General features: G+C 44.0%; 2 protein-coding genes across 2 annotated transcripts in view; one reads left to right on the plus strand and one right to left on the minus strand.

Moving 5' to 3' along the window:
• Window positions 1–329: 329 nt before the first annotated feature.
• On the plus strand, window positions 330–2519 carry atp5f1e (ATP synthase F1 subunit epsilon). Its single transcript, XM_041946376.1, has 3 exons — window positions 330–411; window positions 789–910; window positions 2214–2519. Coding segments are annotated over exons 1-3 (156 nt in total). The 5' UTR covers window positions 330–379; the 3' UTR covers window positions 2216–2519.
• Window positions 2520–3348: 829 nt separating this feature from the next.
• Window positions 3349–25258, minus strand: part of si:dkey-11f4.7 (piezo-type mechanosensitive ion channel component 2) — a 31890-nt gene continuing 9980 nt past the window's right edge. Inside the window, exons 11-45 of the mRNA XM_041945971.1 lie at window positions 23943–24118; window positions 23465–23641; window positions 23035–23199; window positions 19115–19315; window positions 18817–19021; window positions 17746–17847; window positions 17477–17642; window positions 15700–15943; window positions 15482–15578; window positions 14411–14570; window positions 13923–14012; window positions 13693–13784; window positions 13295–13360; window positions 13020–13132; window positions 12765–12885; window positions 12166–12240; window positions 11778–11944; window positions 10761–10960; window positions 10457–10618; window positions 9948–10280; window positions 9599–9857; window positions 8421–8609; window positions 8093–8300; window positions 7860–7992; window positions 7402–7549; window positions 7081–7295; window positions 6761–6919; window positions 6403–6550; window positions 6009–6197; window positions 5207–5299; window positions 4816–4985; window positions 4609–4725; window positions 4238–4317; window positions 3734–3959; window positions 3349–3604 (exon numbers count right to left, since the gene is read on the minus strand). Of these exons, the coding sequence (XP_041801905.1) occupies window positions 3349–3604; window positions 3734–3959; window positions 4238–4317; window positions 4609–4725; window positions 4816–4985; window positions 5207–5299; window positions 6009–6197; window positions 6403–6550; window positions 6761–6919; window positions 7081–7295; window positions 7402–7549; window positions 7860–7992; window positions 8093–8300; window positions 8421–8609; window positions 9599–9857; window positions 9948–10280; window positions 10457–10618; window positions 10761–10960; window positions 11778–11944; window positions 12166–12240; window positions 12765–12885; window positions 13020–13132; window positions 13295–13360; window positions 13693–13784; window positions 13923–14012; window positions 14411–14570; window positions 15482–15578; window positions 15700–15943; window positions 17477–17642; window positions 17746–17847; window positions 18817–19021; window positions 19115–19315; window positions 23035–23199; window positions 23465–23641; window positions 23943–24118 (5702 nt within the window). The remainder of the gene's footprint in view (window positions 3605–3733; window positions 3960–4237; window positions 4318–4608; window positions 4726–4815; window positions 4986–5206; window positions 5300–6008; window positions 6198–6402; window positions 6551–6760; window positions 6920–7080; window positions 7296–7401; window positions 7550–7859; window positions 7993–8092; window positions 8301–8420; window positions 8610–9598; window positions 9858–9947; window positions 10281–10456; window positions 10619–10760; window positions 10961–11777; window positions 11945–12165; window positions 12241–12764; window positions 12886–13019; window positions 13133–13294; window positions 13361–13692; window positions 13785–13922; window positions 14013–14410; window positions 14571–15481; window positions 15579–15699; window positions 15944–17476; window positions 17643–17745; window positions 17848–18816; window positions 19022–19114; window positions 19316–23034; window positions 23200–23464; window positions 23642–23942; window positions 24119–25258) is intronic.

The following is a 25258-nucleotide window of genomic DNA, read 5'->3' on the forward strand; positions in this document are numbered from 1 at the left end:
AATCATTTGATATTTCATATTCAGGACTGTTGTAAGTGACAATATACCGACAAACCAGACCGTTAAATACCTAATTGAAGGTGATATTTTTACACTTTCAATTTTCATTTGACCTTTTTTTATTATTATGATTAATAATTAAATGTTAAGTGTGTGTGTGTGACAGAGAGAGAGAGAGAGAGAGAGAGAGAGAGAGAGAGAGGGAGGGAGAGAGAGAGAGAGAGAGACGCCTGGGTCTGAGGGGGCGGGACAAGGAACTGTCTAAGCTGTCAATCACGATAAAGCGCTGTTCTTATTGGGTGGGAAAAAGACTGGCGAATCTCAAATAACGTCATCACGCACATATCCGACCTGTCCTTGAAGCTACAACGCAGGCAAGATGGTTGCATACTGGAGACAAGCAGGCCTCAGGTAAAAAAAATATAAAAATGTGTATCTATAGAGTCAGCTTGTGGTTAGTGTTGACCGTTTTGTTATTATCACTGCATACTTTCACTGATTCCCTGGTGTTTTTTTCGTTTATTAAGTCCTTCAGGAAGCTAACTGTCACATAGCTAGTGTTACCATACGAGTTTTTGTAAGGCTAGTTAGCTTTTCTGCACCTGCGTTTAATTTGACACGTTAACGTTAAGCTAATAACCTTCCGATATGTGAGTCTCTATGTTAATGAATCGGATGCATTATTTGTCATAAAAGAAGCAGGCCGCTGTGTTTTTCTCTACGACTTTTGTCATTGTCAGTACTACTTGCCCTTTAGCATGCGGCTAACAAGTGTGCCCTCTTTGCAGCTACATCCGCTTCTCTGCTATCTGCGCGAACGCGGTGCGGGCTGCACTGAAGCCGCAGTTCAAAACCGATGCACTGAAGGCCGCAGAAGCCAGCGTCAAAGTCCTCAAACCCAAAACAGCTTGTAAGTTAATCAGTCAGAAATAGCCAGTATGTAAGCTCATCATAAATTATGTATCATAAACCATCAGCACTGACGAGAACCTGCATTTACACGCATGCACATTAATTTACGATGGCCCCTGACAGTCTGTGTATTTTAAGGAGAGGTAGCTGTGACATTGATTGGTGACCGTGTGCAGGTCTTCCTTTCAGTCACAGTCAGTAATCGTATGTATTCGTATTTAAAATACAATACATAGCAACAGTGAGAACGCAGCGTTATAAATGTTCCTTGCATCCCAAAATTTTATACAAGTAAACTCACTGTAGAATTATGAATTAAATGTATGTACAGTTATAGTAACAAAAGTGAATTATGCCAAATGGCCCCTTTCAGAGTGCTAGATTGTTATTTTGTTTTGTTATTTCTTGTGCACCGATGTTTAAGCATGATTTTAATGTTACATCTAGTCAATGTGGACCTTACTTATGACTCACTGAAGTAATTCATATACTGTGGCGAGGTTAAGTCTGTAATATTTTCTACCTGAGTTTTTTGGAGACATAACATGTTTTCTGTGCAAAATTTCAGTCTGCAAAGTAATTAGCACATTGGAGCAGATTAGTTTTAGTTTGCACACACACACTTGCACACCACTGTCTGTGATGCATGGCTACCTGTCTGTTTCTGCCTAGACAAGTTCAGTCCCTGTACTTTTGGATAACATTATTCTACATCAAGCGTACTGATATACCTTCTAAACTGCTGCACAATACTCAGCTGACCCCATGTACAATATAAAAGGTACTGAGCATCCTTAAAATCACAAAAATCATGAGATTTTCTGAACCACATGATTTGGTACAGAATGTGGCTACAGTCAGCATTTGGAGATTGAGCCCAAGGGGCTGTATATCACTGTTATACAAACAATTGGCCTATCTTTCAATGAATGAAAAGATTGTTTTTTAAAATGTATTTATTTTAATTCAGGAGGTCTTGAAATTCTCTAAGCAACCATTTGTTTTGGATGCAAAGCTGCCACTTGCTTTTTGTTCATTACCTGTTTCCTGCATCTGATGGTGTCTCATTCTAGTGGACATGGCAGTCTTTCAGGTGTCTGCCCTGTGCTGCTCATTGCCTTTATTTTCTATAAAGGTTTTTTCAAGACAACCTCATTTTAGGATCTGACAGTTTTTTGTCCTAACCCCAAACCTGCAGTAACAGGAATGATTTTTTTGTGTTTTGCATGCAAAATGATTTTCATGAGGATATTTTCAGCAATGTTTTTTTTTTTTTTCTTCCTGCTCTGCTTTTCCTCCAGGATGTGAGACCGTGATCTAGATAGTTTTTCCCTGTATTGTGGGGACCTATTCTGTCCTGCACACCGTGGAGAAGAGTAAAAGATGGTTGACACCAAGATGACCTGTTCGGAGACTGGGGGCCTGAATGAATTTGCTGTTTTTTTCCCTTTCATTTGTAATTAAAATTGTATTAAAGATGGATATCGGAAATACATTTTTCCCCTTGCTTTATTGGTGAATGTCCAGCACTGCAGAACAAGACATTGAAACACTTTTGTCTGTAACAACAAATTTTATTTTGGTACAAATAAATCAGTGCAATATGAGTATGAATGCAGCATGTGCGTGCTGATCCATGAGTATATCAATAGTTTGAAATTTCATTTTTCCCAATAAGACTCTAATTCAGGGAGTAGGATGTCATGTGTACAAGACTCTAATTCAGGGAGTAGGATGTCATGTGTACTACCCACAAGTAAAAGTAGAAATGTCCAGTAAAAATGCATGCATTGCCCAGTGAGCCAGCAAATGACAACAGGCAGGAACGGTCTTATATTAACTGCAGTTCAGACTAAATGGTGTTGGGGCTTAATTCCTTATAAATTGTTGTAACAGATCATTGGTACTCTATTCTCTGCATGTGCATAGTCCTTTGAAGAAATCATTTTGCTTTATGGAAATGTGTCGGTGGACACACCAACAGAAATGTCAGACAGGTGCATCTGACATCTTTGAAGCCATAATGGGTCTCTAATCAAACCAGGAGAAGTGTGTTTTTCAGAATGAATACATAAAATGGTATCATTAAAACAGTTTTATATAAGCAATGATCTGCTTTAGAAAATAATTTCTGCTTGGCCTTTCCATGAAGGGCAAAGGTCAAGATTAGTAGCAGAGTCAGAGAGGGACACAAAATCTTGCCCAGGGGTACTTCAGCAGGATTCCTGATGACAGCTGGATTATTAATCAAGTAGCCCCTGCTGCCCCATTTGCCACAAATTCTATTTCAATTGTACTTTTGAAATAAAAATAAAATGACTCCTACTGATGCAAAGTTTATTTGCTCTAACACATCCATTTGGAGTGATGGGAGTTCAGTGTGGATACATCCACAGGTGGTATTTCCCGTACAAACAGATGATGTTGCATCAAACCCTAGCTGTCTTTCTTCTCTCTGGTCATCTTGATCATGGTTTCTGGCGATCGGTAGAGGAAGATCAGTTTCTCGAACAGAGTCTCCTCCAGCTCCATCTCTCCCGTCTCCCGGACCACGAAAATGTCTGTGCAGAGCTTCAAGACCCGGTCCACACATGGCAGCTCCTCAAACATGATGGACCTGGAGATCCCGTTGAAGAACTCCCTGACAAACTTCCCGATGACCAGCACGACTGACATGTACAGGCCTACGATGCTGTGGTGAAGAGAAGAGGAGCAGTGGGAGAAATTTAAAACAATGCAGTGAGACATTAACTTTCAGTTATAGGTGGGTTTCAAAAACAGATTTGCCAACACAAAGCGGCTGAGATGTCTTGCTACTTACCCATGTCCAGCCAGAAAGCCCACACTGGAAGGGCTGACTTTATCACTGAACACCACTATCTCTATGCTGTGACACTTGTGGTTGGAGGAGGTTAGAACTGGGGAGCACTCTTCCACCACCCACCACTGGTCTGCCTGTTCCTCTGACGCCCCGATGACATGCTGAAGTTTGATTGACATGGGCCTGAAGAAAGACAGCATCTGGCTGTCTGAGCGATCTGAGTGCTCTGAGGGAAGACATGACGTGGTTAAATTAAACTGAATGTATCAAGCAAGATCAGTGTGATCAGCTGATAGATTATTTTTTGAGGCCAGAGAACCAAAAACGAGGCCTGATACACCCAGATAGACCAGAAATAAAATCCCAGATAAATTACCTACAAATAAGATCATATTGTGAAAAACGGCCAGAATGGATCACTTTGGATATTACAAGTACAATGCAGTTATAATTTATAAAGGAAAAATCTGTAATATAGTTGATGTACAATAAAATGTAACTTACCTACTTTCATCCTGGTTGCCATTTTGGACTCTGGTCCTTTGGGACCCCTGAGGAACTTTGGCAGCAGAGAATTAATGATCCTAAAGGACACAATAACACAGTTTAACATATTTTGAGCTCAAGTCAGACAAGAGAAAATAAATGTTGAGAAGTGGTTGATAAAATACAGTTTTCAACTCATGTCATGTTTCATGAAGGGTTTTTAAGTATGGGTTTATGTTAATTATAGCCATTGGCAGCATGTTTGATTTAATTAAGCTGTTCTCGAGAATTTAAATCTCTGGTGAGTAAGGAAACTGCATTTTCAACGGCTGAAGAGGACCGTCATGGCACAGCCAAGTAAACACCGGCTGTCTGTGTTATGTTCTCACACTGGGTTGCTGCTGTTGCCTTTGAGCATGTGGACTATCCCCTCCCTCAAGGCTGTGTCCTCAAACTTCACAGTGTGTTCTCCCACCGTCTCTGCATTCATTGATATGGACGCATTCCTGAGAAGGGAAGGAAAGGAGTTTCAGCACACATGCATGTGCATACACATGCACGCACACACACACACATACACAAACACACACACTAACCTAAGCAGCGTCCAGCGTAAGGTCATGTATATATGAGAAGAGTTGCTGAGCTCCAGTATCATGGCCTTTCGACTGGCCGGGCTGATGCTCCACAGCAGACTGGCATCACTCTTGATCTTAGCAACAACTATGTCCTCTGCCACATAGTTCATTATGAACTGCATAGCAGACTGTGAGAGAGAGAGAGAAAAGGGGATAAGACTGAGTTTTTTCAATAAATGTAAGCGGTGCTCCCCTCATGGCTGCAAGCGATCATTATGATTAAGAAAGTTATTGCTATGACGTATACAGTCTAGACACTATGCAGTTATATTAAGCACCATCATGTTTCTGGTAGTGGGTGGTTTTGTATTTCGTCTCAGTAAAATAAACAAAATGAAGTGAGTCTTACTGGATAGGTCGCATAGACTTTGGTGAGTCGGTTGAATGCAGTTTCTGTGTACGGAACCAAGTTCTGCTCCTGGGCGCTCATGGTGAACAGAGGCTGTGGAAACACAGACACGCTCGACACTACACTAGAGGTGGACAATGACTGCTGCCTGAACTGCACAGTTAGTTACACAAGTAAAAACACGAGCAGCATGGCTCCAAGAGATGGCAAAGGCTAACACTGGCTGTCAAAACGGCTTTTTAGGCTAAATGTTTCGGTGCTACCAGTGGTGTGGAAGTGGAGACAATATTTCCCAGTGATGGAACAACATTTCCAAGAGTGGCCAAACCTGTTGTTCATTACATAGGTATGGTACAACTGGATGGAGTCATGCAGTTTTGTTCAGACATTCATGGTCCTCAGAGGATGGATCTACGTGACTTTGGTGATCTCCTGCTTTTTTCAGCAGCACCACCAGGAGGTTGACATTTGAGGTTTTAAGCAAAATATCATTCATCAAGCACCATCATCAGGTCAAGATGTCAGCTTTCCCAGTACTTTGGTGTATGATAAAGTTCAAACAAAACTAATGACATTTCCATCAGCCTCAGCAGTGCTTTGCATTTAGTGCGAACTAGCAAATGTTAGCGTGCTAACACTCCAAGCTAAGACAATGACCATGTCAAACATTGTATTTACAAAACATTGTAATTATCACAGAAAAAGTGGTTGTTGTGTTTAATGATGAAGATGTGTTATACTGGTGACTTTTATCCACAAGACGTCGTCTTCAAGCATCTCGTTTACTTGTTTCCATCCTGACCTCATATCCTGCGATGCTGAGCTGGATGGAGACGTCCACCGGCTGATTGGTCACTCCAGCTGCTGACTGGACTAGTGACATGAAGAGGAGCGGGAACCAGATGATGCTGATCAGGGCAAAGATGATGAATCCTCCCATCCCATATTTCACCACCTTCTTCTTCTTCTGTCCTGGAGGGTGGGGGTATTTCTGGAGGAATCACAATACATTAGTGTAGTTCTCACTCATCATTATTCAGTCTACTGGCCAGAAAGATTAAGATCAGATTCAGCGTGCCTTTCATGTGATAAAACTAACTGACTGTGTGGTATTGTAGTAATAGCGGCCTATGCATAACGACGATGGTGATGATGAAATGTGGTCAACAGTACATGTACGACACGCTCTCAATTACTTTCTCAGACTCCCTCCAGCACTTGAGGATAAATATGTTAGCATAGATGTCTTCAACACAAATCCAACTGGAGAGAGAAAGAGTGGTGTCAGTCCAAACCCAGTCCATCACCGCTCGCAGCTCTGTCAGGAAGGGAACTAAACGAAACCTGGAGAAGGAGACAAGGAAAAGAAATGTAGTTTATTAAGTAAAATCATACAAATCATCAACAAAAATACTGTGAAAATTAAATGCCAAACAGAAAACAACAATCATGAAAGTTTACAGCGCAGAAAATATGTCTTATTTGATGAGGTTACAATTGCTGCATGCTATTAATGGAGACATTTGTATTTATTAAAGCCAGTAATTTTTTTACCCTTGGAAGAGGAAGAGGTTCAGGTAGTTGAAGTTTTTGGTGAGGAAGTTGCCCAGGATGCGGTTTGGGTAGCCACATTTGATCTGGTAGGCAGACAGGCCAAAGTAGATACACTTTACAAAGTACCAGAGCTGAGCAACAGGGTTCCTGTTGAACCTCCTGTGGAGCAGAGAAGACATGATGAGAGGAGACATCTGGAAAACACCAAAGATCACATTCATTTTAGCCCTTTTTCTATTTTAACCTTGATGATTTTTTATTCAAAAAGTGAGTTAGTACTTTTCAAACCCGTCTACTGAATAACAAATTCAGCTATTGACCTCTCTGTGACCCCGGGGAGGATGAAGAACATCCAGAAGTGTATGCCAAACACCAGTACCACCTGGAAAACACACTTTCCCAGCAGGGACTTCTTCAGGTAGAGCGCCCGGTCCACTATCATGGTGCCGAACTGCATGAGCAGCATGACCAGGAAGGCCTCTGGAACCTGGTCTTCTGACAGAGACTCTGTGATGTCTGCCGCTGCAGAGTATTTCTACAGAGAAACGCAGATCATTCTGACTGTGTCATACGGTCCATCACATGATAATGTATTATGAGTGTACATTCTTGGTTTGATGAGTGGCAGGGCAGACTCTCACCCCAAAAGCCCAGTATCCATATATGGTGACGATGAAGTTGACTACGTCTATTAGAAACATGAGGGCGTAGACGTCACACACAGGACTGTAGTCTGGGTGGATGATGTCGTAGAAAAACTGCCTTATGGGTAAGTAAATGTGAAGGGCGCTGTAGCAAAACAAATAAAAATAAAAATAAGATAAAGAGCATACGTTTCTCAAAACTGTCAGATTCACAAACTCTTTATCAATTTTAGATTATTAGGGAAAATCATCAGTAATATGATGTTCTCCACCATCCTTAAAAGATGTACAAGCTGGTGTCAGTGCTGTGCTGCGAGCTGGTTAGCTGAGACCAAACGTGGGTGTGTTTTTAATCTGCTGGACAAAAAGTCATGTGTAGAAAGCCACTCTTTAGACAGACGGCACAGAAGTCAGATGTTCATTTAAGACAATGAATGTGGACCAAGCCAACGCACACTTCTATGATGGCAGCTTTGGCCTGCAGCATCCTCTCTCTCATCTGCTGTCGCATCCTCTCCTTCCTGGTCAGCGGAACTTTGTGTTGCTGCCGCTTCTTCTTCTTGCTGGGCTGCCGCTTGGGCTTCACCTCTCCAGTGAAAAAATGAAATGTGAAAGGGAGATGTGAGTCAAATGTAGTGATTAACTGTCAGAGAAAAAACAAATCTCGAGTTTTTGACTGAATATTCACCATCAGATTCGGCTGAATCGCCTCTCTTTTGTCGACGGAAGATGGAGGTGGTGGAGGCCTGGAGAGGGAGGAACTTCAGCCGGCGCGGATGTTTCTCTTTGCTGCACGTCTTATCTCCTCCTGTCATCTTCTTCTTCTCCACTTTCCTCTTCATCTTCTTGAAAAAATCAGGCATCTCAACCTCCTTGTTGTCCCACAGGCCGTGGCACTGTGCAGTCATGGACACAAACATAATCTTACATGCTGGGGGCCCCTTACAAGACATACAGCAGCAGGTGGGTGTATCTGAACAAGCAGATGACTTTCAACAGTAACTTTTCGTGGTTACCTTGAGAATAGACCTGTGGAAGAACAGAGCGAGCAGCTGAATGAGGTCAAAGAGGACGTAGCCGTCTTTCTTCTCCACCCCAATGATGTTGGGCAGGGCGAAGGGCCGATCGGCGTTGATGCCTCGGTAGGCAGAGGTGGTCCAGGGGAAGAAGCCAAACTGGAAAAAGTACTTCACCACAACAGTCAGCTGAGAGAAACAGAATGGAGAATTCTGGATCATTCATCAGCAGAAACAACAGATAATTATCACCTAATAAGACATCGTCCTTATTTGACAAACTAAAACTAATTTATGCTCTTTTTTTGTTATGCTGTGTTCACATATGGAACTAGTAAACAAAAAAATGTGAATTTAGAAAAAAAATCTTCGGAGCCTTCTATTGTGATTACTGTGTTATACCAGTTTTAATCATTAGAGACACTGAAACTGAATGAGATACAGTAGGCTGCTGAACTGACAGAAGGCCATGTTTTCTGGCACACTATATCTCAGTAGAGCACGGGATTAATAGGGTACTCCACTGATTTAGCATGGCACTCCTTTAATGTTGGAGTCGAAGCGGATAGTTAAAATAAGTACCAAAGTATCAATTATCTTTTTCATTCCACACACTCTTCTTCCTTGCCAAAAACTGGTGCCTTCATTACCCACAATGCAACTCGATCGCTGGCAGTACAGTCATAGATTCGGGTGTGTTATGCTAGAAGTGGCTGCTGGAGTCTTGATCTGCCGCCTTCAAGCAGGTAAGAGGACTGGGCTACAGTTCTGGTAAATTAAATTCTGATCAGATTTTGGAATTTTTTACGACTTCAGCTCCAACTGACTTAAGTGGCGTCACTTGAGGGAATTTATATTTATATTATATTTTTACTTATGTAAAAACATTTAGCAATTTCACTCTCATATTCAGACTGAATAACTGAGCTTAAATCAACTACCTCAAAGCTTTTGACAGTATTCAGTTGCCCAAATTTGACTCAGGCAGCATTATGAAAACTAAAAAAGTTATATGCCAAATAAATGTATAACAGCCAGCCCTATGTTGCTATGTCTGTAAGCAGAGCAACTTGTACAGAGCACTGATGGCCTTTAAATTTTTAATATTAATACCACAGTGAAACCACTCATGTTTGACAATTGTGTTAAACACAGCAAACAATGCCATAATAACTTACCTCTGTGTAGATTATGGCGGTCATCCAGAAGCGTTTGCTCGGCCGGGGCACCGACAGCATGGCCCAGAGGAAGATGAGGATGGGCAGGATGAGGGAGAGGAACGAAGCCGACACGATGTGGTTGAGGATGATGACGAAGTAGCACAGCATCTCTGATTTGGACACCATGGTATTATAGAGGGCAAACAGCAGCTTCAGAGGCCTCGGCAGCGTCACGAAAAACTTATCAGACTCTGAGATCTCGTCATTTGCAAATATGCTGTAGAAAGGGAAGGGAGGGAAAAAAGAGAGTCATACATGTGCTCGTAAAGAATGCTCTCATCTCCTAATCATTCTTGTGTCTACTGACTTGTTAAGCAGCAGCTCACTGGCAGTGAGATTTCTCGTTTCCTGACTCAGAGGTCTGGGAGATTCGGTGAGGTCGAGGCTTTTTTCTCCATCACTCTCCCTGAAACCCAACGAGGTGCATTCTGGGTCATCGGCGCATTCATCTTCTTCTCTCTGCTGTGCTTCCTCGTTCAGTTCTCCTCCCTCCACCTCATGATCCTCCTCTCGTTGTTCCTCTTCCTCCACTTCCTCTGGCCTCTCTTGTTCTTGCTCACATTCCATCTCACCCTTCGTGTCCTCCTCCTCATCCTCTTCTCGCTCATGAGCTTCCTTTTGAGGGCCGCCATCTTCACAACTTTTGTTGCAAGAATAGAGAGACAGGGATATTTTAACTTAAAGAATCAAGCAAATTTGCACAACACATGTAGAACCTCATGGATTCTCCCCACACTCGCTAAGTAAATCTGTGTGTGAACATTTTTTTTTGTGCTTTTTTTTAAGTTGTCCTGCAAGCAAACATTTCTCCCTCACCTTGGTGAAAGCTCATCGGTCTCAGAGGTCAGGTCGATGTTGGCTGTTCTCAGGAGCCTCCGTCTGAGCTGGTCGGCAGCAGCGGGTGGCACAGCAGGCGGCTCGTCCAGCTCTTCTTGGGTCGGCTGCCGGGAGCCGAGCATCGTCTCGTCTGTCATACAGCTGAACATGAGGAGGAGAGAGACAGCAGATATGTATACAGGGTATAAAGGTACAGTAATTCATGTCTATAATACAGCATGTTGGCAGTTCTAACACACAGCACAGGTATGAACATATGGGAAGAGATACAGAGGTAACCTACCTAGAAACGCTGCTGCCCCAGGACACTCTGGAGGCTTGGTTCTTCAGCTTGGCGTAGTCGTGGTGGGAGGAGGGGACAGCAGGAGGGGAGGACGGGGGAGGTAGGATGTCATCTAGGCCGTCTTGAGACGAGAGTGTGTTCTGACGGGACATCCAGTTTTCATAAAACTGCTTCACGCTCTCCTGGCTCACCTCTTTGCCCTGCAGAGCAAAAAGAGGGAATAAAGAGGGGATACAGCAGCCTGGCCAGACAAACTGAAGGTGTAGCTGACCCCAAACTTCATCTGTGTCATGTGTGAACTACATACTGTACTACATGTCTGTGTGTGGGTTTACTACATCACACTCAACTGACGGCTTTTGAAAGGTGACGTGTTTTTGTAATGAACCTGCTGACAGCATGTAATGTTATGAGAAGGTAATATAAATAAAAATGCAGTTTCAGGCTGGAGGCCTCAGCCAAGACAATAGAATCATGGGTTAGTGCCCATGTAGTCTAAGTACAAGTATATATTGCATGTAATATGTAAAACTGTAAACTGTCACATTTCATTGGTTGATTTATATTGCAGTATAGTGTACATATTGTTAGATATTCTCTAACATATTTCTGTGGGCATCTGCAGTTTTCCCCTCCTTCTCCTATTCTGTCGTTGTGTTTCCCTCTTCCTCTGTCTCCTGTCTGTCTTGTATATGTATGTTTCTCTGCTGGGCATGGCTGACAGGTTTGGTCCGGCCTCCTCCTCTCCTGAGCACACCTGCTCACTGCTCACGATCAGACTGTAAAGACTCACCTGCTGCCACAATATATAAGCACCGCTGTTTCCACCCACTATTTGTTGAATCATCAGTTCACCTACAGGGTAATGACTGAGACCTCTGAAGAAGTGAAATGTTTTTGATGTTTTTTTCCTGTCTGCTTACCGGCCTTCCTGACTTTTGTTGTTTATTTTTGCCTCACCTTGAGGCTGAGATCAAGACGCGTTCGAAATAGTCAGTTTTTCATCCATCCTCTCACCTTCTTTTGCTGTTGGCTGAGTAAAGCTCGCTCGAAGCGCAGCACCTTGGAAATGTCCAGGCTGTCTTTACAGAACGAGTTCAGACCCTCTGTCAGGTCGTCTAGAAGGGCCTGAACGACCATCCAGGTGAACTTCAAGGTGCTAATGATGCGCTGCAGAATGTTTTCTGTCAGAGAGGACAAGTAGATGCTGTAAGTGAGTGAAGTCAAATAAGAATGTGTCTGTATAGAAGAGGTTTCCCCTGCTCGTGATTTACAGTTTCACTGCTGTTTGTACGTATTACTGCAGAAAGTCACTCAGTATAAAATATCCCCTTATCTCACTTGTGAGAACGTGGCACAATCCAGAGGTTTGCTAAGTGTAATACAGTGACTCATGTTTGCTTACCTTTTTCCTCCTCTTCCTTGTCTTCCATGATGCTTTCCTCCAGTTCATCCTCACTCGAGTCTGCTTTTTCAATGCCTGGAAAAAAGATTTTATTGTTAAATCATTTTCAGAGTTGGTCCACCTGGCTGAAAACAGCATGTCTCTAAAACTACTGGCCAGGTTTATGTCAAATTCATGCTCTTTAAAGAATGATGACCGAGGTACCAAACAAAGAATCTAGCCACACTCCCAGCACCCCCGGTGGATAAATCCTGATGTTAATTAATGGCCCTTTACATTTTGGGCACTTTGGGCAGGAGAAACCTTTGCACACAAGATGCTGTATCTTATAATCTACTGGGCACATTGCCATTAAATCTTCCAGCACACTCACGCTCCACAGAGGGTATACCTTTGGATTGTAAAGACCCTGTGGGTTTAGGGCCACCTCCAGCACAAGATAAAAAAGAAGTAAATACAGTCAATACATTAAAATCAGATTTTGGACTGTTTTCTGGGGCTCTCATGTGCAGTGAAGTACAGTTAGTGAGCAGGTAGCAGTATCATCTATATATACACAAACAGTACGTTTATCAAAACAGCACATGTTGCTCTCTCACCCTGCTGCCTCTGCAGCTCCTTCTTTGCTCTCTTCTTCTCCTCTTTCTTTATTTTTTTCCTCTCCTTCTTCAGGTCCTTCAGAGCCGTCTTCGAGCTTGTGACCCAGGCGTCGTGGGCCAGCTGGGATATCAAAGACATCGGACACAAGTCTTCACTGATGTTTCAATATTGAGACAGTGTTGTTTTAAAGGAGCCAGTATAATCTTAGTTTATGACTTATGGAAAATTATTGCGTATTTGGGAGGGGGTTTCACCTGAAAAGCAGATTTCTTCTTTGGCGGTTCCTCCTCTTCTTTCTTTTCTGTAACTTCTTCCTCTTCCTCCTCGCTGTCACTCTCAAACAGGTGGTAGCCACAGTTGTTTTCCACTGTATCAAACAGAGGACAGTGCCAAAACTACATCACAGTGCATCTATTGAGCTTTTGCCTAAGGCATCTGATCCAAAGCTGCTCCAGCGGTTTGTTTGACCATTTGTGCATCACTCCGGGAGCACAGGCCAGTGGTGAGGTTGTGTCATGTTGCTGCTCACCTCCAGGCTGAGACACCCAAGGCTTCCACCATTTTCCTGCGTCTCTCTTTGCCTTCTCATCATCAGCTGGAAAACACGGATCAATCTGTTTAGTTATCGATAATATTTGCTGATTTTCTCCCTTTTAATGACAAAGAGTTTCATAAAGTAAACACTTATACAAGTATAATAATCTCCCAAACACAACATGGTTATACAAAACTGTCACAATAGAGAAACTTTCATTTCAAAAATTTCATATAAATTTCCATTTTTGGGGTCAGCAGATGCAAAATGAAATAACAACATGCCTTTCACATAAACATTTTAATGGCTGGTGCCTATAAAACTGTGCCTGCCTGCTCATGCTTTGCTGGTGTATTATTGGTACTATCAGAAAATTGATTTGCTTGTGTTACCCAGTGTCACCTGCTCCTGATCAGCAGGAAGAGCTGGCTTGTCTGCTGCTGCTGCAGGCCGACTCTTCTGTTTAGATTTGATCTTCTCCATCCTGCAGGAAGAGGGTGCAAAGGCAGTAAGCTGTTTACTTTTTCAAGAGATGACAAACACGACATTGAGAGCTAAAATTCTGTGGCTCCTCATTTCAAACTGGATCTTTGCTGACTCGACACTGTTTAATGTCTCTTACTGTTTCTTTAGCGTCTCCACAGATTTCTTCTCCATCTCCAGTCTGGCTGCTATCAGCTTCTTCACTTTGGCTTCAAACAGCTCAGCACCCCTTAGAGTCAGAGGAAAAGACCACGATTTGAATTGTTGTCTCCTGGAAAGGTACTAATGATATGGAAAAAGCAGGTGCTGTTAAACTGCTAGACTCCTAATTAATTATTTCCAACTCACACATCAGCATGTTGTCTTACGAACAAATAGAACGATAGAAAAACCTCTCCTAAACAGCACTTAGTGAGAGAGTTAGACTCTTGTGCCTATCGTGTCGCTTTGGTTTCCCTTTATAAACTGAATACTGACCAGCTAGGTTGGGTTTAGTTCATACAACAGAAATCAAGTTTCAATGTTCAAACATTAACCCCTCACTGTCATTTGTACCTCCTCACCCTAACTGCTTTAAAGTATGTTACGGACCTAAGCAGGAGGTTGTTCCACATGTGGAGTACAGACCTGGAGGCCAATATCTTAGAGGACTTGAGGTCAGACACCACGTAGAGGAAGTAGTAGCTGAGGAAAACTCTTCTCTGTGCCAGGAGGACAGTGAAACAGATCGCATCCCAGACGATGCCGGCCTCACCCTCCGGGAGCTCACACTCGTCATCAGGATCAGCTGAAACACACATATGTTTATGTAACGCTTGATTCAATGGTAGCTCTGACAAGTCATAAACAGATGCTCAATCTCAGCTCCCTGTTATCTGCATCCTCTACACACTATGACTCTTCTTTAGTCCAACATGACAAACATGAACATCCCAGTATTGTTATAAGCATCTCAAACTGTTAGGCGGCACATTATAGTTGACTTACAATAACAGTCTTTTATTGTTGTAAAGTGTAGCTTCAAAAAAAAAGCAAAAACTGAATAAAATCACTAAAATCATCTTATAAAATGTACACTCAGGCTTGAAAAAGACATTTTAAAGCACCAGTGTGCAGGATTTAGTGGGATCTATTGGCCTTTTATATCTACAGAGATAGTGGGTCCTCTTCCACGGAGAATGCCATGTCACGCTGTTATGTTTCTACAGTAGCCCAGAACAGACAAACCAAACACTGGCTGTAGAGAGGGCCTCTGCTGCCATCGAACACACTTGGAAAGGGATTGAGTCTGTTGCAATCTGCAACTTCACCACAAGATGTCACTAAATCCAGCACACGCCTCACTGAGACTGTTGTTAAATTTAAGAAACAAAAAATATTTTTTCTGTATATTTTAGTACATTCTTGTGTAACATGTAGTTTAGTGCCTCAAACAGTACTAAACTAGCAAATCCAAAGCATACGATGGGATAATGTATGAAAGCTATGCGTGACGGTGGCCATTTTCATGCAATACAAAAATATAAAACACTATGATCGTAGATTTTATACTGTAGATTATAATGTTCAACATGATCAACAATTCTTACGCTCTATATTCTTCCTTCCTTACTTCCCTCTTTAACACACACACTGTACACAAACACAAGAATGTCATGAGATTTAGGATGATTATCATCATCTGTTACAGACACTTACGGACGTTGTAGCCTTTGATGGTGCAGAACATGCTGAAGGCCTGAATTAACCAGCAGCTGTTCTTCACCAGGCTGTCCAGGTAGGCACAAGAACCAAGCTGATCACAAAAGATACAGGAAGGGCAGAAAGAGGCAATTACTGACAATATAGAGCCTGCTGAAAAAGCACACAACACTAATCTTAAATGATTTGAAATTCCCGACTGTGTGGTGACTCACAGACAGCAGGTTCTTCATGGCGATCACAAAGCAGGTGTAGCCGATGAGCCAGTCCCACAGTCGCAGGATGTATTTGACCGGCTGCATCAACACGCTGCCTCCGAACAGCATGAAGTAGAAACAGGCCACCAGGTAGCCCAGACAGAAGATGTTGATCCGTGTGGTGCCGGTGATGAAGATGAGACACAGCACCAGCCAGAAGAAATAGCTGAAGACAAACACCTTCACCATGTCGAGGTAGGACCTGAGGATCGGACAGAGAGGGACGTTTTACCGCTGAGACACCGAAACAGAATAAAACTTCAATATTTCCCAAAATTGCAGAATCATAACATACATAGGAATAGTTTAACATTTTGGGAGATGTGCTCATTTGCTTTGTGGCCAACAGGTAGATGAGAAGATTGATATCACTATCAATCTACCGCCAAGCCGATTATCTTAGCTCAGCATACAGACAGGATGCAAGGGAAACAGCTTCTTTTTTACTTTTTGACCCTTAAAAATTACACCTGCTGAGATCTCTGAAGCCCACTAATTAGCATCGCGTTTGAACAAAGAATCAACAAGCTGTGGTTTTACTGTGGGTTATTGTAACTACTTCTTGGTAAACAGCAGCCTGCCAGCTAGCTGTTTTCCTCTATTTCCAGTCTTCATGCTAAGCCAGGCTAACCAGCTCCTGGCTGTAGCTTCATATTTAGCATACAGACATGAGAGTGGTGTAAACCCTTTCAACTAAGGAGGTGAATAGATGCATCTAATGCTTATTTTTATAGAACTACAGTTATTTACTTAATTAACCTTTGGCTTGGGAACTGAAGGGGCACCGTTGTTGATTAATCTCTACATCTTGTTCCATTATTTGCTTATTTGAAAAGCTAGAAGAAAGAAGTAGAATTAGGAAAAAATGGCCATTAACAAAAAAGTAAAAGTAATTCTTGCTCGATAAAGGAATATCAAAAATGTTATTTCATTTCCAGTCAGCTGAATAATCCATTAACTGATTAGTTTCGACTGTTGTTCATTCATAATCACAGTAAGCAATGCTACAAAACACCATATCCCATTCATCAATGAGACCTTGGGTATTTGTTAAAATTGTTTGATTGATAAAATACAGTCGGCATCAGCCAATGAAAGAGTTTCTGTCATTCCAGTGTATTGTATTGTCCATGAAAATGACTGACGCCAACCTTGGGCTTTGATTTAGTTATTCTTTTCTTAGAAAAATATATTTCGTTAACAGCAAGGTGGTAAATCTGGTGGAGGCTGGCACCAGAAAGAGAAATAAAGGCCACAAACGAAGGCACCAGTCTATCATGGAAATGGGGGATGTCCATGAGTGCTTAGCCAGCAATTTCATCTTACCAGAACAGCTTTCATGAGTTTGACATCACACATAAATTAATGATCTAACTCAACCCCTTAATGCTCCTAAAAAGACCACAAACCAGCATGATGGATTTCCAATTCTCCACCTGCAGTTTAACCTACAGGAGCTGGAGGCTGTTGAAGAGATTACCTAAATGCTGGATTATGGAGTTTAGGCTATTTCCTGGTCCATAAATTTACATCCAACATCAATACAATGACTCATATGTTTGATAACGGATGATGGATAGACATGAAAAACTCAAATCAACATTCAGACCAAAACAAGTATGAGATATAATAGAAATAGCACCAAGACTCTTCGTTTTAAAAAAACCTTCTCCTAAAAATACAGATGATTAAAAATCCAAAATAAAAAGACCTGAAGAGCAAGGTTGGTGCTTACCTGCAGTGAAGGAAGTTATCCACAGGTATGAACTGGTTGAAGGAACAAGGATCCAGACTTCGACTGATCTCAACGTTGTCTCCGGCCAGCAGTCGCACCGCCACTCGGTTCTCCTCCTCGAACACCTGCCACTGCAGAGATGAGCAGAGCAGCAGGAGGTGGTCATCTGCAGAGAGCAGGTGGAGGTGGTCAAAAGGTGGTCCGAGGTGAGGAGGAACATATCCAAAGTCAGGATGGAAGGGAAGGGAAGAGAGTAGATGTAAACTCACAGAATATGAATGAAGGATCGGGTCTCATGGCAAAGTCAGGCATGTAAAACCACTTAATAACATTAGAAGTCAAAGGCTGAAGTGCGGTCCTCCACGGGTAATCTGACAAAAAAACAGATCAGAGTAGAACAACATAGTTGAGACAATGAGATGTAAAAGCAGTACTTTTGTAAAAAGGGGCATTATTGAAAGCTAATTAATCGTAGTAGAAGTAAGTATTCCAAACAAAAACACCACACATTTGCTGGTTCCAGCTTCTCAAACGTGAAAATTTGATGCTTTTCTTTGTGATAGTAAACTGAATTATTTGAATATTGAATATTTACTCTTAGTTAGTGGACTGGTGATCAGAAGATTTCATCTTGGACTTTGAGAATTACAATCATCACCTATTTTCTGACATTTTAGCCACCCATCATATAATGGAATAATAAAGAAAACTAGAATTACCACTTTGTGGTTGCATGCCAGCCAGTCAAGTGTCTGTCCAGATTCATATAATATATATAGTGGAGACTTTGAAGGAATGTAATCAAAGGTATTAAGTGTATTTTTTGGTGAAACGGATGTTATCACTATATTGACATGTATGATTCCAGTGAATAACTTCCAGTGAGAAACCTGTTGTCATCACTTAGAGACTGTTTTTCCAGAGGAGTACAGAGACTGATACAGAGCTTCATCACATGGTGCAACAACAATCACCTGAAGCTCAATATCAGCAGAGCCAATGAACTTGTTATGGACTACAATGCTTCAAATATGGATGTTGCTGCAAAGAAGCCAAAATCTAATCAGTTCATCTCTGAGTCCAAGTAAACATTTGTGCCAGATGTGAAGAAATTCTGTCAAGGCTGAGGAAACATATTCACAAGAATGGGACGAACAACCCAAAAACATAGTGCCTCCGGCTACGGTTGTTGCTGGGGGGGCATCACCTTGATACACACACCAGTTGTTGAAAACAGCAAATGCAAAATGTTTCAGGAGCTGGATATAAATTATACTGAAATACTGAATGTCAAAAGTTTATTCATGCAAAAATATCACAGATTATTAAAACATCCATACCAACACAGAAAGCAGGGGGGATGCCTATGCAGAGCACGTACTGCAGCACCATGAGCCCTGCAGTAAAGCAGCAGTATTTAGGCCACACTTCCCCGATAGCTTTCCTGCGCCGTCGTAACAGAACAGCCATTAAGGCGCAGGAATGGAGCAGAGCGTAGAAATCCATCCTCTGACCAATCACGTTGACCGCCACTATTAAACTGAACTGAAGAAGAAGTGTGTGCATGTTAAGAAGGCAGCGTCAGATATGTTAAACAGTTCAGACATACGTGAGCAGTTTTCAGCCCCTAAAAAGTACCTCCAGTCCAAACTTGTAGAAGCAGAAGTTGATGAAGTACTTGATGCAGGGCAGGACGCCGTGATCCAGGTGCTGCCTCGTGATGCCCTGGAAGAAGATGCTGAAAGGTGGGGGCTTCAGGTTGTTATGGAGACGGAAGTAGAGCTGGTGCCGATGGACTGTCGCCTCGAACACCAGCAGCCCCAGCACCATCAGGTGGTTCTACAACACATAGCGCACTTTGCAGAGAAAAGCTGATCTGGGACACAATCCAATAAAGTTAGCAATCTTGTTGTATGTCTTTTTATTTATATTTATTTATAGTATAGTATATTTTATGCTGTTGGTATATTTTATGCTGCTGGTATATTTTCCCCTCCTTGAACCGCCACCTTATTGTGGTGGAGGGGTTTGAGTACTCGAATGATCCTAGGAGCTATGTTGTCTGGGGCTTATGGCCCCTGGTAGGGTCTCCCAAGGCAAACAGGTCCTAGGTGACGGGTCAGACTAAGAGCGGTTCCATAGCCCTAATGATAAAGTATAACAGACCTAGGAAGACCACGTCGCCCGGATTGGCGTTACCGGGGCCCCACCCTGGAGCCAGGCCTGGGGTCGGGCTCGCAGGCGAGCGCCTGGTGGCCGGGCCTTTGCCCACGGGGCCCGGCCGGGCACAGCCCGAAGGAGCGACGTGGGCCCGCCCTCCAGTAGGCCCATCACCCGCAGGAGGGATCAGAAGGGGCCGATGCGATGGGATTTGGGTGGCAGTCGTGGGCGGGGGCCCCGACGGCCCAATCCCTGGACTCAGAATCTGGCAATGGGGACATGGAATGTCACCTCGCTGGGGGGGAAGGAGCCCGAGCTAGTGCGGGAGGTTGAGCGGTACCGGCTAGAGATAGTCGGGCTCACCTCCACGCACAGTCTGGGTTCTGGAACCCAACTCCTTGAGAGAGGCTGGACTCTCTTCTACTCTGGAGTTGCCCGCAGTGAGAGGCGGCGGGCTGGTGTGGGCTTGCTCATAGCTCCCCACCTTAGCCGCCATGTGTTGGAGTTTTCCCCGGTGAACGAGAGGGTTGCTGCCCTACGCCTTCGGGTTGGGGACAAGTGCCTCACTGTTGTTTCAGCCTACGGGCCGAACAGCAGTGTAGAGTACCCACCCTTCTTGGAGTCCCTGGGAGGGGCGCTGGAAAGTGCTCCGACTGGGGACTCCATTGTTTTACTGGGGGACTTCAACACTCACGTGGGCAGCGACAGTGTTACCTGGAGAGGCGTGACTGGGAGGAACGGCCTCCCCGATCTGAACCCGAGCGGTGTTCTGTTATTGGACTTCTGTGCTAGTCACAGTTTGTCCATAACGAACACCATGTTCAAGCATAAGGGTGTCCATCAGTGCACGTGGCACCAGGACATCCTAGGCCGGAGGTCGATGATCGACTTTGTAGTCGTGTCATCTGACCTTCGGCCGTATGTCTTGGACACTCGGGTGAAGAGAGGGGCTGAGCTGTCAACTGATCACCACCTGGTGGTGAGTTGGATCCGCTGGCGGAGGAGAAAGCTGGACAGACTTGGCAGTTGTGGAAGCAAAAACTCGTGTATGGGAAAAGTTCGGGGAGGCCATGGAGGAGGATTATCGATCGGCCTCAAGGATATTCTGGCAAACCGTCCGGCGCCTCAGAAGGGGGAAGCAGTACCCTGCCAATACTGTTTACAGTGGAGGCGGGGAGCTGTTGACTTCGACTGGGGATATTGTCGGGCGGTGGAAAGAGTACTTTGAGGATCTCCTCAATCCCATTGCCACGCCTTCCGTAGAGGGAGCAGGGGCTGGGGACCCAGAGGCTGGCTCATCCATTACTCAGGCTGAGGTTACCGAGGTAGTTCGGAAGCTCCTCGGTGCCAAGGCACCGGGGGTGGATGAGATCCGCCCTGAGTACCTCAAGTCTCTGGATGTTGTGGGGCTGTCTTGGCTGACACGCCTCTGCAACATCGCGTGGCAGTTGGGGACAGTACCCTTGGACTGGCAGACCGGGGTGGTGGTCCCTCTATTTAAGAAGGGGGACTGGAGGGTGTGCTCCAACTATAGGGGGATCACACTTCTCAGCCTCCCTGGTAAAGTCTATTCCAGGGTGCTGGAGAGGAGAATTCGGCCGATAGTCGAACCTCGGATTCAGGAGGAACAATGCGGTTTTCGTCCTGGTCGTGGAACACTGGACCAGCTCTACACCCTCCGCAGGGTGCTTGAGGGTTCATGGGAGTTTGCCCAACCAGTCCACATGTGTTTTGTGGATTTGGAGAAGGCATTCGACCGTGTCCCTCGTGGCATTCTGTGGGAGGTGCTTTGGGAGTATGGAGTCCGGGGCCCTTTACTACGGGCCGTCCGGTCTCTGTATGACCGGAGCAGGAGCTTGGTTCGCATTGCCGGCAGTAAGTCAGACCTGTTTCCAGTGCATGTTGGACTCCGGCAGGGCTGCCCTTTGTCACCGGTTCTGTTCATTATTTTTATGGACAGAATTTCTAGGCGCAGCCAAGGGCCGAAGGGAGTCTGGTTTGGGGACCACAGGATCTCATCTCTGCTTTTTGCGGATGATGTTGTCCTGTTGGCTTCTTCAAACCAGGACCTCCAGCATGTGTTGGGGCGGTTTGCAGCCGAGTGCGAAGCGGCTGGGATGAGAATCAGCACCTCCAAGTCCGAGGCCATGGTTCTCGACCGGAAAAGGGTGGTTTGCCCCCTCCGGGTTGGAGGAGAGCTCCTGCCTCAAGTGGAGGAGTTTAAGTATCTTGGGGTCTTGTTCACGAGTGAGGGAAGGATGGAACGTGAGATTGACAGGCGGATCGGTGCGGCGGCTGCAGTAATGCGGTCGTTGTACCAGTCCGTCGTGGTGAAGAAGGAGCTGAGCCAAAAGGCAAAGCTCTCGATTTACCGGTCAATCTACGTTCCCACCCTCACCTATGGTCATGAACTTTGGGTCATGACCGAAAGAACAAGATCTCGGATACAAGCGGCTGAAATGAGTTTCCTCCGCAGGGTGGCAGGGCGCTCCCTTAGAGATAGGGTGAGGAGCTCTGTCACTCGGGAGGAGCTCAGAGTAGAGCCGCTGCTCCTCCACGTCGAGAGGAGCCAGCTGAGGTGGCTCGGGCATCTTTACCGGATGCCTCCTGGACGCCTTCCTGGGAGGGTGTTCCAGGCATGTCCCACCGGCAAGAGGCCCCGGGGAAGACCCAGGACACGCTGGAGGGACTATGTCACTCGGCTGGCCTGGGAACGCCTCGGGGTCCTCCCGGAAGAGCTGGAGGACGTGTCTGGGGAGAGGGAAGTCTGGGCATCCCTGCTTAGACTGCTGCCCCCGCGACCCGGCCTCGGATAAGCGGAAGATAATGGATGGATGGATGGATGGATGGATGGATGGTATATTTTATGCTGTGGTATATTTTACTGTTTATTGTTCTAGTATATTCTTATTGCCTTAGTATATTTTCATTTCTGGTATATTTTTATTGCATTTACACATATTTTTATCTGCATGTTAGTTCAGTTTATTCTAGTATCTTTATTTTATTTTATTATTACTTTGTTATATTTCTTATTGTTTCTAACATGGGGTTTGCAATACAAATTTCATTGACATGCTATGCTCAGTGATAATAAAGACGATCTTGAATCTTGAATCTTATTTCTGAGGTCTGAATGGTTTGGTCCTGGGCCTCTGTCTGAGATCTTCAGCATCTTACTTTCCCTGGGTATAAAAAGCTGTTAAAAGGATTTGCAACTACCGTTTCACCTGCAGTAAATGCTTAGTCGAGTGCATTAGAGCCTGAACCTAGTTGAGTGTGCCTGATATCATATAATGGATTGCAAATGCAGTTCTGTGTGATGGTTGTGATTTAAAAGAAATATCTATCTAATAACTATGTAACGTTCTTAGATTTTGGCAGATGTGTCACCGTACCCTGAGACAGGGGAGGATCCTGCCCTCACATTTACGCAGTGCTCCACACCAGAAGACAGGATCTACAGGCTCGATGTAGAGAATAGACCTCCTGAGCAGCTCCATCATGTTCCCACTCAGCTCCACTCCATCATCCAGGCCAGAGCTGTTGGACGGTACCAGGTTCTGAAATACAGACAACAAATCGATATGAGTAGACGGGTGTGTATGACATTTTCAACAAATACTTGTGTCTAAATCTGAAAGATAATGCCTTGAACACATGACAAAAGTTTTTTTGGTTGTGCAAATACATACTCCAAGAGAACCAATGACACCATGTGATAGTTAGAGCCCACTGACAGGTGGTCCAGCTGTGCAGCTGGAGTCACCCTGCTGACAGAAGCATTGGAAACAACTGAAAGAAACTCACACAGTTATGGATACTCACAGCTGTGCAGTTGGAGGAGTAATCGAGGGGCTTGATGACTTTGAGCTGGTAAAACATCTTGCACACCACCATGACGCAGGCCCACACAGCAGAGATACTGGATGCCAAAGGTCGTAACCGTGGGAACGGGAGTGCAAACACCCACAGAACCAGAAAGAGCAAGTTCATCAGAGAAACCTGTTAAAATGAAAATCACAGCGTTTCACTTTCATGTGAGTGTGCACAGAACTGCATATCTGATCTGAGCAAAAAAAATGCCTGGTCATAGTGATTCTTTCCACGGAATACGTCAACAAAGTTATTAAAGGTTAACAATTCGGTAGCTATTGGTTGATTTTACCTCCACCTCTGGCATAAAGGTTTCTATAACCATCGAACCAGCACCAAGTAAGTCACTGTGAAATTATTCTTTGTGTTTTTGACAATGTGTATACATACCCACACATTTTCACACACACACACAGATCCAACAACTCACCTCTTGCAGTGACACCCAGATGATGCCAGAGGAAACAATTTTGAGGCTGTGGAGCTCCAGCAGTCTCCAGCTCTGCTCCTGGACCTTTTGCAGGCCTGACAGAGCATGAATGAGCAGCAGACTTGCCCGGTCCACAATCACAACCCACTTGTTCTCAGGACCGCTGGGGACAGACTCTGGGAGGAAGAGAAGGCAGTGAGCATAGAGAAGTACATCAGACATAATCCGGGCATCATAGCACTGCTGCAGCTCTCATACAGCTCAAATAACAATCAGCGGCAAGACAATCATCTGTGACACATAACATGACACAAAAACTGAAGATTTTTTTCAAGGAGGCACAAATCAAAAGGAGATTTAAAGGAATAGAGTCTAAATCTTTTCAACACAAAAACATCTACATGTGAACTGCCATAAAGTAAAATGGCAAAGTAGTAAATAAAATTAATTATTGGGGATACTCGGTGCCAGTGTACAAAAAACATATTGTTGTAAGAGAGAAGATTGTTATATAAAGTTGTATCAGTACTTTGTCATCACTCCTAATTGACCCCACAAAAGGAATGTCACTCCGTGGTGAGGTTTGTCTCGTCTTGGGGTTTTTGTCTCTTTATTTCCTGTTTTATTTTGAAAGCCTAACTCTCCTCTCGTTTCAGAGCACTTGCCCATCCTCCTGTGTCATCGGTGTGTCCGTCCTGATTACCCATTGTTTCCACCTGTTCCTGATTACCCTCCATGTGTTAAATAGTATGCGTCTCCCTTGTCTTGTGCCAGTGTGTCTTAGTCCGAGAGCCGATTCACCTGTGCCTGTCTTTGTCCCGTTCCCATTGTCACAGTATCTCGTCCATGTGTTCCACAGTGTTTATCCTTGTCGTTTTGTAGTCCTCATTAAGGGAGTTTTTTGTTTGTTAGACTTTTCTTACTTAGCGATAGTATTCCTCTGTTTTCTTAGTGATTTTTGTTTTGTGACATCTTCTAGTCAGGTTTTGTTTTCTGTTAGACTGTTGTTAGACCGTGTTCTTCCTCCCTCGGGAGCGATTTCAGTTTGTAGTAGTTATCATAGTGTTTCTGTTATTTTGTTATTATCCTCTGCTAGAGCGCTTTATGTTACTTCTTTTCCTTTCTTAGATAGTTCAGTACTCTTGTGAGTATCATTATTAGTGTGTGTATATATATATATATATATTAGATAATTTCATAGCTCCTGATTCCTTTGCTCATTTGAAGAAGTCTGGGATTTCGTGCTTAATAAAAGCTGTGTTCGATCAAGTCTCTGCATCTGAGTCCTAAATGTGTGCCGGCTTGACAAGGAGACT

The sequence above is a fragment of the Chelmon rostratus genome, chromosome 10 (genome assembly GCF_017976325.1).
Source record: "Chelmon rostratus isolate fCheRos1 chromosome 10, fCheRos1.pri, whole genome shotgun sequence".
NCBI lineage: Eukaryota > Metazoa > Chordata > Actinopteri > Chaetodontiformes > Chaetodontidae > Chelmon > Chelmon rostratus.